Consider the following 15,198-nt stretch of genomic DNA (forward strand, 5'->3'; position numbering starts at 1 on the left):
CATGTATTTCTTTTTGGTGTTAAGTAAGATTTTGAATTTTTTTGCCTAAACTCCAGAAAATAAGGCTTAGTATTTAGAAATGTTTTAACAAGTGGTTCGGACATTGATCAAGAGAAAATGAAAGGATCAAACTGTCAAGGTTCAAATAATAAAATTGAAGTCGAATATGTGATTAAAAAAATATATATATATATATATTTGAAATCAAATGATTTTCATTTTTTCAGCTTGTTTAATTAGCCCACTTCTCGATTTTTTTAATTGAAGAGGCTGATCCAAAATTTCGAATATTGGTATTTAATATACACACCATTGTGACCACACATATAAATTCCCCACATTTTATAAGTTTTCAATCCCTTGCCCATTCTTTTCATTATGTCTCCTCTTTTTCCCACCTTTAATACCAGAAAATGCTTGCTTTATATTCATAAAGAGGAAATATATGATTTTATTTAATTTGGTGTCAAAATATTTAGTTTATTTCCCTTCAACAAAATTTAGGCTTTACCCTGAAAAAAACATGCATATTTAAGGGCCGCAAGAATACAAGCCAAATATAGTTTACCTGACATTACCCAAAAAACGATAAGCTTATTCTTCCATAAAACATATGGATTCTAACAATGGCCATGCCCAAACTGTCACACCTGAGACAGAAACCCCGCTTTTCAGGCCAGCCTCGACTCGCCGGACTCCATCCTTTTCTTCATCCTCACTGTCACATGATTCATGGGATTCATCCTTTGGTTCATCAATCTCTTTAAATGAAAAATTTTCATCACTTAGTCCTAATAGCACCCCCCTAAAATTCTCCGGTGGAGTTCCATTCTCTTGGGAGCAACTCCCTGGAATTCCCAAACAACTAAGTGCCAAGAAAAAGGGTAGTGTCGCCACCAGTCTCCTCCCATTGCCGCCGGCTGGAAATTCAAATCACTCCAAGAAACAAATTCCAGAAGGGATTTCTCCAAAGAAGTACATTGGAAGTGACAGTTTTAGAGAGGACCCCTTTTTTGCTGCATTAGTCGAGTGTTCCAAAGATGATCATAGTCGTCATCAAAGGGTTGGGATTAATCTTTGGAAAGGATCAAAGATTTCAAGAACGTTAAGCGATAGATTTGGATTCATTAACATGTACACTTCTTGCAAAAGCAATAGTGCAGTTTCAGAATCTATCGTTTATCTCCCAAGACCACATTATCATCTCAATCGTCGTCCCAGCAAGTTGAAATGAACTACCAGGATTCGTTGCTGCATCTATAGATCAGTTTCACGTTCTAGTAATTACAGAATCTTTTGTTTTAATGTTAAGTTTTATGGTATTTGAGGACATAGCCTATCTGCACGAAAACATATATAATATAATTTAATCTATCTGTGTTGTATTTTCCTGGAAATCGTGCCATTTTCTGGGAACCATGTGACATTCTTTTGAATTATAAGTGAAGATTACCCGAGCCATGTGAGATTAAACCACCACATTACTCTGTATTAGGAATTTGTCCAACTCACTGTCGTTACAATATGTGGGACTTGGTACTTTGAATTAGACAATGCTTGACATTAACATTCATGAAATTCGTCATATAATTTTCTTGTGATTTTGTTCGTGCCCTTTTTGACTTGCTTTGAACCAAAAACTTTAACAATTATTGAGAACAACACATTCCATTCACTTATAGGTTGGATTAAAGTCTAATATGTACACATTTTTGATAACGGTAAGACTTTAAACTGGATTGATATTGTGTGCTTCGTATTATGAGTTTTACATCTAGACATTTAAACTGTTGGGATCGGAAAAGATGCGTCTGTTTATTTATTTAAATTTTATTTTCAACGCCTTAACTCTAGATTTGTTAGTTTCATTGCGGATTCTTGGTTGCATCCAACAGTCTTAAATTAAGTCCAAATGCCCAAAAATTAATCAACATAAATAATAAATTTTGAAAAAAAAGGTTCTAGGTCATGAAAATTTGACAATTAAATTAAGGAGACGTGTAAATAAACAACATATACAAAATTAGCTGAGATAATCGATAAATTTTCAATCCTTGCACAATAATGTACATGTCTTAATATGTCCTCGATTATTTCATAACACTTCAACGAGTATATATCGATTTAATAATAGTGCTTAATCATCTTTGGTAGTGTAAAAGATCAACGCTAGCATATGGGTTCATATTATAAAAATAGTTTAATCTGAAATTTCTTTTTCAATTATATATTTTGGTAGGTAAAGAACATTGACGTCATTGTGACTCTCAAGCATAATATCTTTGTTGAAAAATTTTAAATAACAATTAATAACTTGAGAAATTAAATTAAGTAAATTAAGTAGGGCCATTAGAACGCTATAAAGAGTGGATTAATCATTATGGTAAGTCATATAATAGAATAATTTCAAGTTTCAACTCCTTGAATATTGATGTATGTCTCAAGTTGGCCGGTCTGCACTCATTATGAGCTCGACCCTTTTTGAGTTGCTTAATGATGAAAGCACATAGTGGGCATTGTAACACTAAGTGCGAAAGGAAGTAGTGCTAGAATGATGAAAGTATATAGTGGACATGTTCAATCGAACTTTAAATTATATGTGTTTTGTGGAGGAGGAAAAGTATGGAAGAAAAAGAAATAAGAAAAATATGTTTGAATTAATGTTCAATTTTTTCCTTTAGATTTGATATTAATTTCTCCCCTATCACAAATTTCCAAGCTTTCGCAACAAAATATGTAGTTTTATTATTTCTTCTTTAAAATATTGCTCTCTTTGCTGGTAATAGGCCTCACAAAACTAAAAATCTTGGCTCCATCCATTTCGCAAAATCATGTAATTCATCATTAGAGTTGGGCGTGGTTCGATTCGATTCATTTTTAACGAGAATCGAATCGATTTCGAAATTGTTGGGAATTTAGTAAGTGGAATCGTTGGGTCCAAATTTAATTATGAAATCGTTTGTATTCGATTCAGTTCGATTTGATTCATTTATCGGGTCCGTACTATAATTAATTTTTTTTAATATTTATGAAACTACATTAATTCAACTAATAACATGTTCATTCTTAGCTCTTACAAAATGACTTAATCCAATCTTCTGTGTCTTTTACGTCTTTCTTTACTGAATTCCTCATAAATTTGATTGTTAAAATCATAGGAAGATAAAGATAACAAGCTCACAATAATTAAGAGAAGTGTCGTTAAGCGTCAATTCGATTTCTTCAAAATGGTATAAATGACACTATGGTAGAATAATATATTTAGGTAAAACTTAGGTCAATTTGATTAAATTGGGTTTGGATTGAAAATTAGTAGTAGGAAAATCATATTTTTTGATTTGAGTTAAATTAACTAGTAGCAAATTTATTTTAAAAAATACAAAAATTTGGCTTATTTAAAATAAATAAATAAAAAAAATCAGAAAACTAGATTTTTATTCGATTATTGATCTAGAATCGAGAATCGAATCGAAATTCGCTCTCTTGATCGACTTAATTTATATTTTAAAAGTAATTTCTCGTGCAAATTAAGAATAGTTTCACTTACGCACAAAAGTCTAGTTATCAAATAATCTGCTTATAAATGCAGAGTCAAATATCCATAAAACGAACCTATCATATTTGCCGACACGAGATTACTGTAGGTATAAGAAAGCTATCCAGTAACCATATATTTAATATTTTATTTGTTAACGGGATACGTGCATGAAAATCTACACTTTTTATTTATTTATTTATTTATTTCACGTCATATTAATGTCAACAGATATTTTAGGCTCCGACAAAGTCAGACCAAGAATAAATGTTTGCAAACAAAACTAGATATATAATAATACAACAAATTTTAATTTATTCTAGACTATTTTTTTCGTTTTCTTGGCACGTTAAATTCATTTTATTCTCAAAATTTGGATTATCCATTAAAACTATAAAGTTTGAGCTAGCTAGGTTGGGTGGACAATTGACCTTCGTGTTGATCGTGTCAGCTACTCAATAGAAATTTTTGATTTTCAATAAAATATATAAAAATCCTTGTTCTGATCCCTTCGAGGGGAAATGCATGATGCTTTCAAGCATTATACCAAAGTGTATATCAGTGTCGGTCCTGTGCTTTTGGGGGCCTGAGGCGAACTTAAAATATTAGGCCCCCCTCCCCCACCAAAAAAAGAAAAAAAAATCTGCATGCAAAATATATGCGTATTATGGTACCAACTGTTAACTTAATACTCAACTGTAAAACAAAAACAAAAAAAAAATTGTCTACTACTCCAAAATGCCTTCTATACCAAAAATGGGGCTCAAACAATTGATCCTACAATTAAATCTAACAAAAGTCAATATAATTCGACAAGAGTGCAATACTACAATGCAATATATAAGCCGACAAGGCTTCGAACATTTCCTATATGTTTAATAGTTTATAAATAAGCAGGGGCAAGCCATTGCTTACCTGAAAAATATGAATTGAGCAAAAATTATGAAATGACACAATGCGGCACTTTGAGAATTCCACTGTCACAACTCACAATTCTGAAATTAAAATTTAACAACAACCACGACAACCAATTAATTGTTGAAGATAAATTTAAATTGTATATGAAAGATAAATTTAATAGCAACCATTAAAACGTCTCTGCATTTCTCTCCCACTCCATTCTTCTCTACATTTGCATGAAGTAGAATATAATTTTCAACCACAAGAAGGATCTTGGCTAAATCCATTCTTGAAGTTGACAGACATGAATACGTGGGAGCTCAAAATCTTTCGATCTCAATACATCATTCTAGAAAGACTCACACAACTAAGGTTCTACATTTCTAGTACCAATCCATGCACTGATATCTCATTAAGAGACATCAATTAACTTATAAATAATTTTGTGACCAATTAACTTGATAAGTTGTGACCAAATATATAGATTTGTGGCCTTAATATGTTTAATTAATAAAATATTTTTTTAATCAATTATTTCATTAATAATATCTGAAATTTGAAATTGCAAACCTTCTCCTCTTAATTTTGAAGTAGGCTATAAATAAACTCTTACAAATGAATTTTTCCCATTTGTAAATTAGATCCCCAAAAGTCAACGTAATTACAAAATTCAACAGTGTGTTATGAACCCAATATTAAAATACAGTGGGAGCGAGACTAGTGCTTGATCCGATGAGCTAGATCAACCGTCAATCTCCGTCTTGGCGAGATAGTTTATTAATATATATTAAATAATATTAAAAATTTTCAATCCATATATAAACATGATATAACGTAAAAATCATATACAAATTCTCCTCACAAAAATTCTTTTTTCAAAAATCTTTCTCTACATATTCACAATTTTACAAATTGTCCTCACAAATCATAGTCCACAGATTTACAATTTCACAATTTTTTTAGTTTTCATAAATTATAAATCATCACAATTCACATACTGAATCATCAACTAAATGATGGAGACATATAAAATATCACTTCAAGACTTTATGTTCTAAAGGAGAAAGGCATGAAAATGAACTTAAAAAAATAAAAACGAAAAAAAAAAGGGAAAAAAGAGAAGAGAGGCTCACAGCACTAGCGGCGGAGGCTCACGGTCCTTGAAGGTCACAACCACTGTTCACAATTAGCACTTGGCTGGAAACGAGGAGGAAGATACTCATTAGGGTAAGTATGAATTAAAAAAAAAAAAAAAGGGCAGCCAACAAGCCTTTGGCCCAATTGTTTTAAAATCCAAAAACAGGCCTAAAACAAAGGCCCACTACTTAAAAGAAGAAAAAAAAATCTACTAACCTTTTCATCTCCTTCAACCTTTAGCAGCGGCAATCATCTCCTTCAGCAACAGTCGGCGATGACTGGTTCCAACGTTGGACTTCCAACCTGTAAATTTCGTCGGAGTCATTGGGGGCGACCGACCCCACTCGGCCTTAATGGATCCGCCCCTGTCTCCTTCCAGCTTTTTCATTTAATTGCCAAAAAAAAAAGGAGAAAAATGGAAAAGTGAGGCCCCCTTCCAATTTTGGCCTGAGGCGCAGGCCTCATCTGCCTCGCCTCAGGACCGGCTCTGGTGTATATCAATAAGATTATTTAAGGAAAGCTCAGGTTGCAGTTGGTTTAATTTTTCATTTTCGGTTTCAAAACGATTTTTAATTTTCCCTAAAAACGACGCATTTTGGACGTTTTCCGTGTTTTGGGAATTTATAACTGAAAACGTTCAAAATGATAAAAAGTCGTTTTGTATTTTCAGTTATAAAATTTAACTAGTTTTCGAAAATGCATTTTCGAAAACAACGACCAAACATGTTTCCGCGTTTTCGAAACTGGAAAATAGAAAATGGCCCGAAAAGGTCTAACCAACCGCAGCCTAAGTTTTTGCATGTGCATTGAGTTATTTCCATCCTTTTATCTTCATGCAGAAGAAGATGTACTTCATTTGTACTCCTTTTATAGGTTAATAAATAAGAACAAATTAATATATGATATTTTCCATTTTAAGCATAAAAGTTTTGACAATGTTTCGAGATTATGTAGAAGACATAAACTGATTCTTATTCACTAATTATTGCAACTGTTTATGTTGTTAATTTGATTCTGCATATTTTGTGCAAGCAAGTACTCAGCCATTTTCAATTAATCTTGACGTCTACCAAATCAAATACAGCATGTCACGGTGTCCTCCGACTCATTTTTTGAACATATTCTATATTTGTTGATTGAATGAGAGCTAATTTCATTAAGTTCATATGAAACATATTTCAAATACTTGTGTCATTTTCGTTTAGAATTAGAAACCCTAATCTTATCGACAAAAGCGATAAAATTATAGAAAAAATAGACTCAAGAATGCAAAAACTTTATAGATATTCACTTATAATGAGACTACATCCACTCCTATAACTGTAATAATTCACTATGATGAAAAAAAAAAAGTTTACAAAGTCACAAATCATATCTTCTCTCTCTCTCTCTCTCTATAAAATTGAAATTACAATGTGATCTGCATATTAACTCTGCACAACAACAAATATTGGTCTTCACAACTTAACATTATTTTTCCTAAGTTTCTTCTAATGTATATAATAGTGAGAGTGTTGGAATAGTGGAATTGTTTGAAATTTTTCACGATGAAGACAAGTACCGTAACTATAATTGCTTGAAGTCATTCTACAAATTTGAGAATTGGAGAAATATTACGTGAATTTAACGTTGTACTATAATATTTGCACAATTTTCGTTGTTTAATGCACCAACTTGTCTTCCTGAAATTTCATATCCACGTTAAGATTTGAGGGCTGCTTGAGAAGGACATTGAATCCCTACCACTCTCTCACCTTAACAAATGTAGATTGTGACATTAGTCTTCCCAACAACCTGTTTGGATTGAGATAGAATTTGGAAATAAATAAATAGGTAGAGATTTCAATCTCAACTAAGGTGGTTTTCTAAAGCTCCACATTCAGATAAGGGTCCCAAAGTTTAAAAATTTCATTCTAAATAGTTTTATCAATAAAATTTCCGAATTAGATTTTTCATCGATGAAAGTTTTTTAAAAAAATAATAAAAAAAAATCTAAAGTTTTACCTTGCATGCTTCTACTTGGATCAAATACTGTTGAATCTTACTTGAAATTGAAGAAATCTTAAGATAAAACTGATAGAATCATTTGTATTGCATGCCTTGCCTTTGCTTGTACACCTTGGTCCAAAACTCTATCACAATTGAAGGAGATCATTTGCACAATTCAAATGCCTTTTATGTTATAATTGAATGTCCAAAAATGGTTATTTCTTGTTTTTCAATATTGCTCCATTTTTACATATAAATCTTGTTGTGTTTTTCTTGAGGGAGCAATTACATCCCACATTCTTATCACTCTTGAAATCAAGGGAATTATTGTTGGTTATGGATGGTGTAAAAGATATTTCACAAATCAAAGAATAATTTCTTCTAGCAACCCATTTCATTCAACATCTCTCACTGCACATGAAGAACTTGATATGAAGTCAACAATCATAAATTAGATTTGGCTAAAGATCTAACTCACAAGCTTCATACTGGTAAATGGATATCGCGATCCACGAGTAACTTAAAGCATGCTGATCTAGATTTATTTTTTAACATCTAGATTTATAGTACTCTACAAGAGGAATGACATTTCTCGCCATACAAACGTGCATTTATTTTATAACATCTACATCAAATTTTTAATCCATCAAATTTTTAATCCCAACACTATTGTATTCACAACTGCATCCAAAATTCCAAATAGTTATTATAATTGTCTCTTTGGTGAATATATGTGTTGATAGCGCGATCCACGAGTAACTTAAAGCATGCTGATCTAGATTTATTTTTTAACATCTAGATTTATAGTAACTCTACAAGAGGAATGACATTTCTCGCCATACAAACGTGCATTTATTTTATAACATCTACATCAAATTTTTAATCCATCAAATTTTTAATCCCAACACTATTGTATTCACAACTGCATCCAAAATTCCAAATAGTTATTATAATTGTCTCTTTGGTGAATATATGTGTTGATAGAATAGTCTTCATTTTCTACTCAAATTTCTTAAATTTAAAATAGTTGCTTTCCTAGATATATCCTGTGAAATCGAATCATTTATGATCATTGACAATATACTAAAGTTGCAACACTATGATACAATCTTGAGAAACAAACTAATTCGTAAGGATATATATTAAATGAGATTATATGCTACTTTGGATAGTGATTTCAATTACCACCCCAAGTGTGGAGCCATTAAGTTGACACACTTGGCTTTTGCCGATGACTTGATGCTTTTTGCTATGGGTGATATTATGTCGGTTCAAATTATCATGAATTGCCTTCAAAGGTTTGGTCTCTCTTCGGGTTTGAGTATTAATTTTCTGAAATCCAGCATCTATACTGCTGGAATTTATGGATATGAGCTACAAAGAATCATGGAAATTTCAGATTTTCCGAAGGGTTCTATGCCTTTTCGTTATTTGGGTATCCCTCTTGCCGCGGTGAAGCTTAAAGTGAGCTCTTACGCTCCTTTCTTGGATAAAATTGCGGGTTATATTGGTGGTTGGAATTGCTCCCCCCCTTTCTTATGCCGGCAAGGTTGAACTTATTAGGGCGGTACTTCAAGGAGTGAAATGCTTTTGGCTCTCTATTTTTCCCATACCGGCTACAATTATTTCTAGAATTGTTAGCCTTTGTCGTACCTTTCTTTGGGAAAATAAAAAGCCACTTGTTGCATGGAAGGATATTTGCCTACCGAAGGAAGAAGGGGGTCTTGGATTGAAAGACCTATGGAACATTCATACAAATAAGGAGACCCTTTGGATTAGGTGGATTCACCATGTTTACCTTAAGGGGAATAGCATTTGGGATGTCCCGAAGAGGAAAGACCACTCGCCTTTGTTCAAAATACTGCTGGATATTCGGGATTTTCTGGTTCTTAGAGGGGGAGCCGGGCAGAATTCTTATTCTGTGGAGATGAACGGTCATGGGGATTTAAATCTGGATAATTCCTCAACTCCGAGTGATTTTTTGGCCCTAATTCCATGGGAGTCCAGCCTCAACTTAGAGGCCGAAATGGGCAGATTTACAGCAGACTTTTAGGCAGGCAGACAGCTTTGTTCGGTAGGCAATTTTTCGGTTTTTCAAACGAAAATCTGGGCAGATTGGCTGAAGATAAATTCAATACGAAAATTGCCTATAATTTCTTTAGGCCAAGGGAACTTTCAAGCCTTGGGGAGCTGAAGTTTAGAAACCGTGCATCACTCCGAAGCATGCTTTTATGCTTTGGTTAGGGGCCCAATCAAAACTCCTAACCAAAGACAAATTGCTCTACTTGGACATCGATCGCAAACGTATCTTTTGTGGATGTTTTGAAGAGACTTGTGAGCATCTTTTCTTCAAATGCTCTTTCACATCTTCATTATGGGGGAGTATTAGAAGATGGCTTGGCATCACAAGATCAATGACGACACTTGCTATGACTCTTAAATGGTTAAAAAAGGAGGCTCGGGGGACTTCGTGGCTGAGCAAGGCGAAGAGAGTTGCTCTTGCTACCACAGTGTACTATATTTGGCTGACGAGAAATAGGAAATTATTTGAAGACCTCTCATATGACTTGGATTCCATTGTGAGAAGGATCAAGACTCACGTATACAAAGTCATGCTTACTTTGTATCCGGATGTCTTGACTCTTTATGAATCCTTCGCCATGGAGCTTTGATTCCTTTTGTATTAGCTTTCTACTATCTTTGCCCGGGTATGCCCGGAGAAGTTGTTTATGTTTATAGACATTGATTCGCCCGGGTATGCCCGGTGTACTTGTATTTGATTATGGACATTATCTCGCCCGAGTATGCCCGGTGTATTTGTACATGGTACATTTTTTATCTATATATTTACATTTACCGATAAAAAAAAAAAGTAGCAGAGATCCATTCTTTCAATTTTCAATGTTCATCAAAGTACAAATGGTATGAAATATATTTTTTCCATTTTCTTGAGGCATATATCATCTTCTATAAATTAAATATACCATATAGATCTAAGTTCAAACATTCCTCGATACCTAACTTGAATTTTTCTTAATATTTATTTATCTAGACAATCTCAATAAGAGCTCGATCAGCAACTAAAACAAATCTAATGGATAGCAAAATTCATTTGGATCAAGAATAGTAATCTCATCTTGATCTTCATCTCAGTACATTCCAAAATGTCTGAGACAATTATTCATATGAGTGAGTCAATCTCTACATATTCGAAATACTTTTTATTGTGCATGCAAATAACTTTTTGAACTAGCAAACTTTCGTTCAAGTGATTTCAGCCTAATAATCGACTTAAGTTGACCTAATTTAAAATACGGCAATTTTAATCTCAAACCTTCTTTTCAAAGTTGTGAATTGGGATGAAATCCACTCGCGAACCCACTGATATTGAAGGTCAGTCTAAGTTAGGCTATTCAATATAGCTAATATTGAAGGTCAGTTTTGACTTAGGACTAAACTCGTAATCGTTGATTGTCATGAACCAAATTGTTCGCTCCAACACGATCGACTCTAACATTGGCCGAGCCAAATATTATCATGCATATGATTGAACATGTTATTAGTTGACAGGTGTTTGTTCACACATAATTTTGCATTATGAATTGGTACCTACTCTTAGATAACGCGCAATTACGTATTAGACGCTTTATTGTGGTTCAATGTGTATCATCGTAAGAAGGTTAATTCTAAAGATATTATTTTGCCCCTATTTGTGGCCATTTTTTTTTATTTTGAAAAAATAACATTTTGAATAGTAAATTTTCGGAGAATGTATAGTTAAAAAAAAAGGTTTTGAATTTACATATAAAATATTTTATTATGTGAATGTGATTGAAAATAAGAATGCAGAAAAAAAGAGTTTAAAGAGAATGAGAGACAAATATAGATTTATCTTATGAATGTAATTTACTTTATTGTATTTTATTTATACCCAATTGTTTTTCGATTTTGCTAGTGGTACATCAGGGTGTACCTAATGGTGTACACCCCGTTCACATGGGCGAGAGACCCACTCGAATAAAATATCTTTTCTTTCACATGGGTCCCACACCCATATAAGTGGGGTGTACACCATTCGGTACACCCCATTATATATCACTAGACAAATTCATTGTTTTTTGCCATATGTTTTCAGTCTACGTTATATATCAACTTTGAATTATATTTTTTTTCTTATCAATTAGGTTATATATGGTGTTTCACCTAGGGATGTCAACAAGTGAGTCGAGCCGTCTCGCGAATCGAAACTTGAGGTTTGGGCTCAACTCGAACAAAATGGTTCAGGCTTTTTTTGCCCGAGCCAAGCTTTTGCTCTACAAAAAAAATTTAGGCTTGATCCGGACTTTTGACTCGAGCATTATCTAGTCGAGTCAAGTCGAATCGACTCACTTTTTTTCTTAGTTGCCTGCAAAAGGCCGCGACATGCTGCCTGGTACAGTTACAGGCAGCTACATAGTTGCCTGGTGCAGTTGCAGGTAGCTGCACTATTACCTGCAGCTTAATTTTTTTGCATTATTTTTTTAAAGGATCAGTTCAGCACGGACCGAAAAATACTTATGACCAAAGTTGATTTTAGATTGACGCCCCAAAATGGGGCTCGTCCCAAGCCTCTAGTCGGGTCGGTTCAACTCGAGCTTTTTCAAATCGAGCCATGGACAGTTCCAGCCAACAAGCCAAATTGTTTCACCCACTATTGATAATTTGGTGATGGGATGTTAATTAATTTTCGAAATTTGTGATTTGTAAAAATATGAAATTTCATTAGTTAATTGAATTTTTATTGGTTAATTCAATTTTGGATCTCATCAAAAAATGGAGAAGATCGTTACTTTAATTTCAACAAATCATTCACCAGTTCCTCAATTGCTGTAAAACCTCGATTAACACACACCTACGCACATATTCATCAAATAATTCGCAATGTATTAATTCTCCCAGTTTAGAGAATTTTCGCCCGAAAATGCCACCACCGAGTAAACCCTCCTGGAGATTCTCTTTCTTCGGCCTCGCCGCCAGCGGTAATAATTCCGAAAAAGACGATCTTGAGAAGCCACAGCTGAAATTAAATGCGGACAGGGAAGTGTATAGACCGGGTGATCTAGTGACTATCATGATTGAAATAAAAAAATCCAACACCTGAATGGTCACTTTTGATTGAAAAGCAAAAGCTTAACTTCGAGATTAAAGGGATCGAAAAATTGGACCTTCAGTGGTTTAACAACCCCAAGTCCACTCCTGACTTGAAGCAGCGACGAGTTATATTCCGTTTCTTCTTTCGCTTTTGAGTTATTTATTTATTTTTTATTTAGTTACTTGGCTCAGTTTGGTGGATTTTCTGAATGTGGGTTTTCTGTTGAATTACTGAGAAGCTAAGACGTGGGCATGGGATTTTCTCCTTTTAAATCAAATAACGTAAATGAAATGATGAGTGGAATTGTTTGATCATTATAGCTGAAAGATTGGTTACTAGTTCGTGTTAATACATGTGCAATACATGGAAGATAGTCGACTCAATTTATGAGAATTGCGGGGAAAAGGTTGAAATGTGGATTTTTGGTGGTAGATGACATGTTAAAGTTTCAAACTTTAATTTTTGACAGCGTTGAATTGGGACATTGAAGTGGAGATTGAAACTATTATAAATTAAATTGGACTGCAATATATTTTGCAGCCAAAATAGTGCTTTTGAGTTCAACTTTCTGATAAGCCAATTCAATTTGAATGGAATTACATGTTTCCCTTTCCACAGTTTCCCCATCTTTAAGAAATTCAAAGTCATGTCATTCAGACTAAAGGGTCATAGTTGTACTTTGAAGTTTATAGGAGGATATCACCTGCAATTATGCACCCAAACTAGCTTGACTCTTAACAAGTTCATTTTATGCTAGTGTGCATCTCTTTATGGAACACATAATTGAAATTTACTCCTCAGATCACATTGAACTCTGATGTCTTTAGGATGGTTGTAGGCTATTTGAAGGTATGTACTACTTGTGGAATAACAAAATCTCTATTTTCTAGTTCTAATATAAAATGGCATGAAATGAAAGTAGAGTTTATAAGTGAAGTTGGATGTGCCAAAAGATAAAATGAAGACAAAAATAACTGTATACTATATAATTATCATCTACATTATGCTTGCTTGAGTGTAATTGTGGGTTATTTCTTTCTTCTCAGGCAAGTATGTTTTCGTGGATTGCCCGACTCTTGCAGTGGTTTCCAATCAAATTCTTTCGTGTGGAGCAGCTAAAACTTGTAAACCTAAGTAAATATTGTTAAATATGCTCTTTGTTTGGTGGCAATGGAGTTGTCAACTAATTTATTGAACTTCAAACTCCATCACGTGGGTCACTCAATCTTGTAACTTTGATGAAATTCATTTCTTGATGATCGCTATTTTTGTTGTTATATGCTCACTTCATAATAGATATTATAGATGGTTGTTCATGTATATTCACCAAAACAAGTAATAGTCTAATGGTTAACCGAAATTTAGTGAAATACCAACAGTTTTGATGTCCTTCTCAAGCAACTTCAAATAATTAAAACTTCATTATTTATCTAACTTGTTGATTTCATGCTCATCTGTTGGCTGCTGGACGTTGTTTCTTTTCAGATATGGTGCGCACACTTCTACCAACCATTATACCACCATCATACAGAGGTGCAACCATTCGTTATCTGTACTATGTAAGGTGTACATTGTCTGGCCAATATCTGAATTTGGAAAATGGACCCTCTCATGGGGGGTCAATACGAGATCTTTCTGAGCTGGTAAGGTTTCTTATAATCATTTTTGCTTTTTTATGAGTGCTAAATTAGTGTTTCTCTTGATTCCTCTACAACTCTATGTATAGCCGCTTTGTTTCTGCTGAAGCTAAGTTTTCCTAAATCTTGTCGATAAAGGATCTATAGATATTTCCAAACTTGGGAATCTGGACATTATAATCGATATTCAAAACCATGGTCTCAACAATGATCTCTTTCTATTTAATTATTTTCTATTAACTGAAGTCTTTTGCTTAACCTTTCATTGAAGGATGTGATGCTTTCTTGCTCCTTCATACTCTATATTTCCTTTATTCATTTTTTATTACCAGGGGAGACATGATATTTATTTTTACTCTTCATCTCCATTTTGGGAAATAATCTTCCAAATACTGAAGATGTTGAGATGATATGATCAAATAGTGTGTTTCTTTTGAAATAATTAGAAAGTTGTTGCTTTCTTCTAATTATTATCATTCCTTTCATGCTTTTATAAAAAATTCATGTTGATTATCATAAATACCTCAAACTTTGCAGGAATCCCGAATACCATTTCAAGTATGGGTCAGTCAGGAAAACAATGGGTTGCAGAGTGAAGAAGCTTGCAATGACGGTATACTTTTTGTAACATGCCCCCTTGAATTTGTGGATGAAATTAATAGCTTGTGTTACTGCTATGGCATTCTTATTCTTTTTCCTTTTTTTCCTCTCTCGTCCTTGATAATGCCAATTTTTCTGAATGATCTTTCTGGTATGTATTGATGTAATTTATAGAATATTACAGTGGAAATATAAGGAAAGTTTTGCTGTATTATCAAATAAAATCCTAATTTTGGCAACTACTAAACTTATGTGAGTTATATATGGAA

At 33.5% G+C, this 15,198-nt stretch overlaps 3 protein-coding genes across 8 annotated transcripts in view; all 3 read left to right on the forward strand.

Moving 5' to 3' along the window:
* The first annotated feature begins 613 nt into the window (after positions 1 to 613).
* On the forward strand, positions 614 to 1,234 carry LOC111409495. The gene has a single exon (XM_023039541.1). It carries the CDS (start codon positions 614 to 616, stop codon positions 1,232 to 1,234), a length of 621 nt encoding a protein of 206 aa, XP_022895309.1.
* Positions 1,235 to 8,707: 7,473 nt separating this feature from the next.
* Positions 8,708 to 10,233, forward strand: LOC111409496. Its single transcript, XM_023039542.1, has 3 exons — positions 8,708 to 9,105; positions 9,194 to 9,534; positions 9,806 to 10,233. Exons 1-3 carry the CDS (start codon positions 8,708 to 8,710, stop codon positions 10,231 to 10,233), a joined length of 1,167 nt encoding a protein of 388 aa, XP_022895310.1.
* A 2,141-nt stretch (positions 10,234 to 12,374) lies between these two features.
* Positions 12,375 to 15,198, forward strand: part of LOC111409121 — a 13,409-nt gene continuing 10,585 nt past the window's right edge. For 2 of the 6 annotated variants that reach the window (XM_023039076.1, XM_023039075.1), the window contains exons 1-4: positions 12,375 to 12,816; positions 13,739 to 13,826; positions 14,178 to 14,335; positions 14,867 to 14,942. In XM_023039076.1, coding sequence (XP_022894844.1) covers positions 13,745 to 13,826; positions 14,178 to 14,335; positions 14,867 to 14,942 — 316 coding nt within the window. In that variant the 5' untranslated portion in view covers positions 12,375 to 12,816; positions 13,739 to 13,744. Of the gene's footprint in view, positions 12,817 to 13,738; positions 13,905 to 14,177; positions 14,336 to 14,866; positions 15,161 to 15,198 lie in introns of those variants that run through there. The other 4 variants (XM_023039072.1, XM_023039071.1, XM_023039073.1 and 1 more) reach the window with 4 other exon arrangements.

Source organism: Olea europaea, chromosome 14 (genome assembly GCF_002742605.1).
Source record: "Olea europaea var. sylvestris chromosome 14, O_europaea_v1, whole genome shotgun sequence".
Taxonomy (NCBI): domain Eukaryota; kingdom Viridiplantae; phylum Streptophyta; class Magnoliopsida; order Lamiales; family Oleaceae; genus Olea; species Olea europaea.

Coding starts and splice junctions, on each gene's coding strand:
- LOC111409495 (XM_023039541.1), top strand. CDS start 614: ATGGATTCTAACAATGGCCATGCCCAAACTGTCACACCTGAGACAGAA.
- LOC111409496 (XM_023039542.1), top strand. CDS start 8,708: ATGAGATTATATGCTACTTTGGATAGTGATTTCAATTACCACCCCAAG. Junction 9,106..9,193: donor TCCCCCCCTTTCTTATGCCG/GCAAGGTTGAAC, acceptor AATTATTTCTAG/AATTGTTAGCCTTTGTCGTA. Junction 9,535..9,805: donor GGATAATTCCTCAACTCCGA/GTGATTTTTTGG, acceptor TGCTTTGGTTAG/GGGCCCAATCAAAACTCCTA.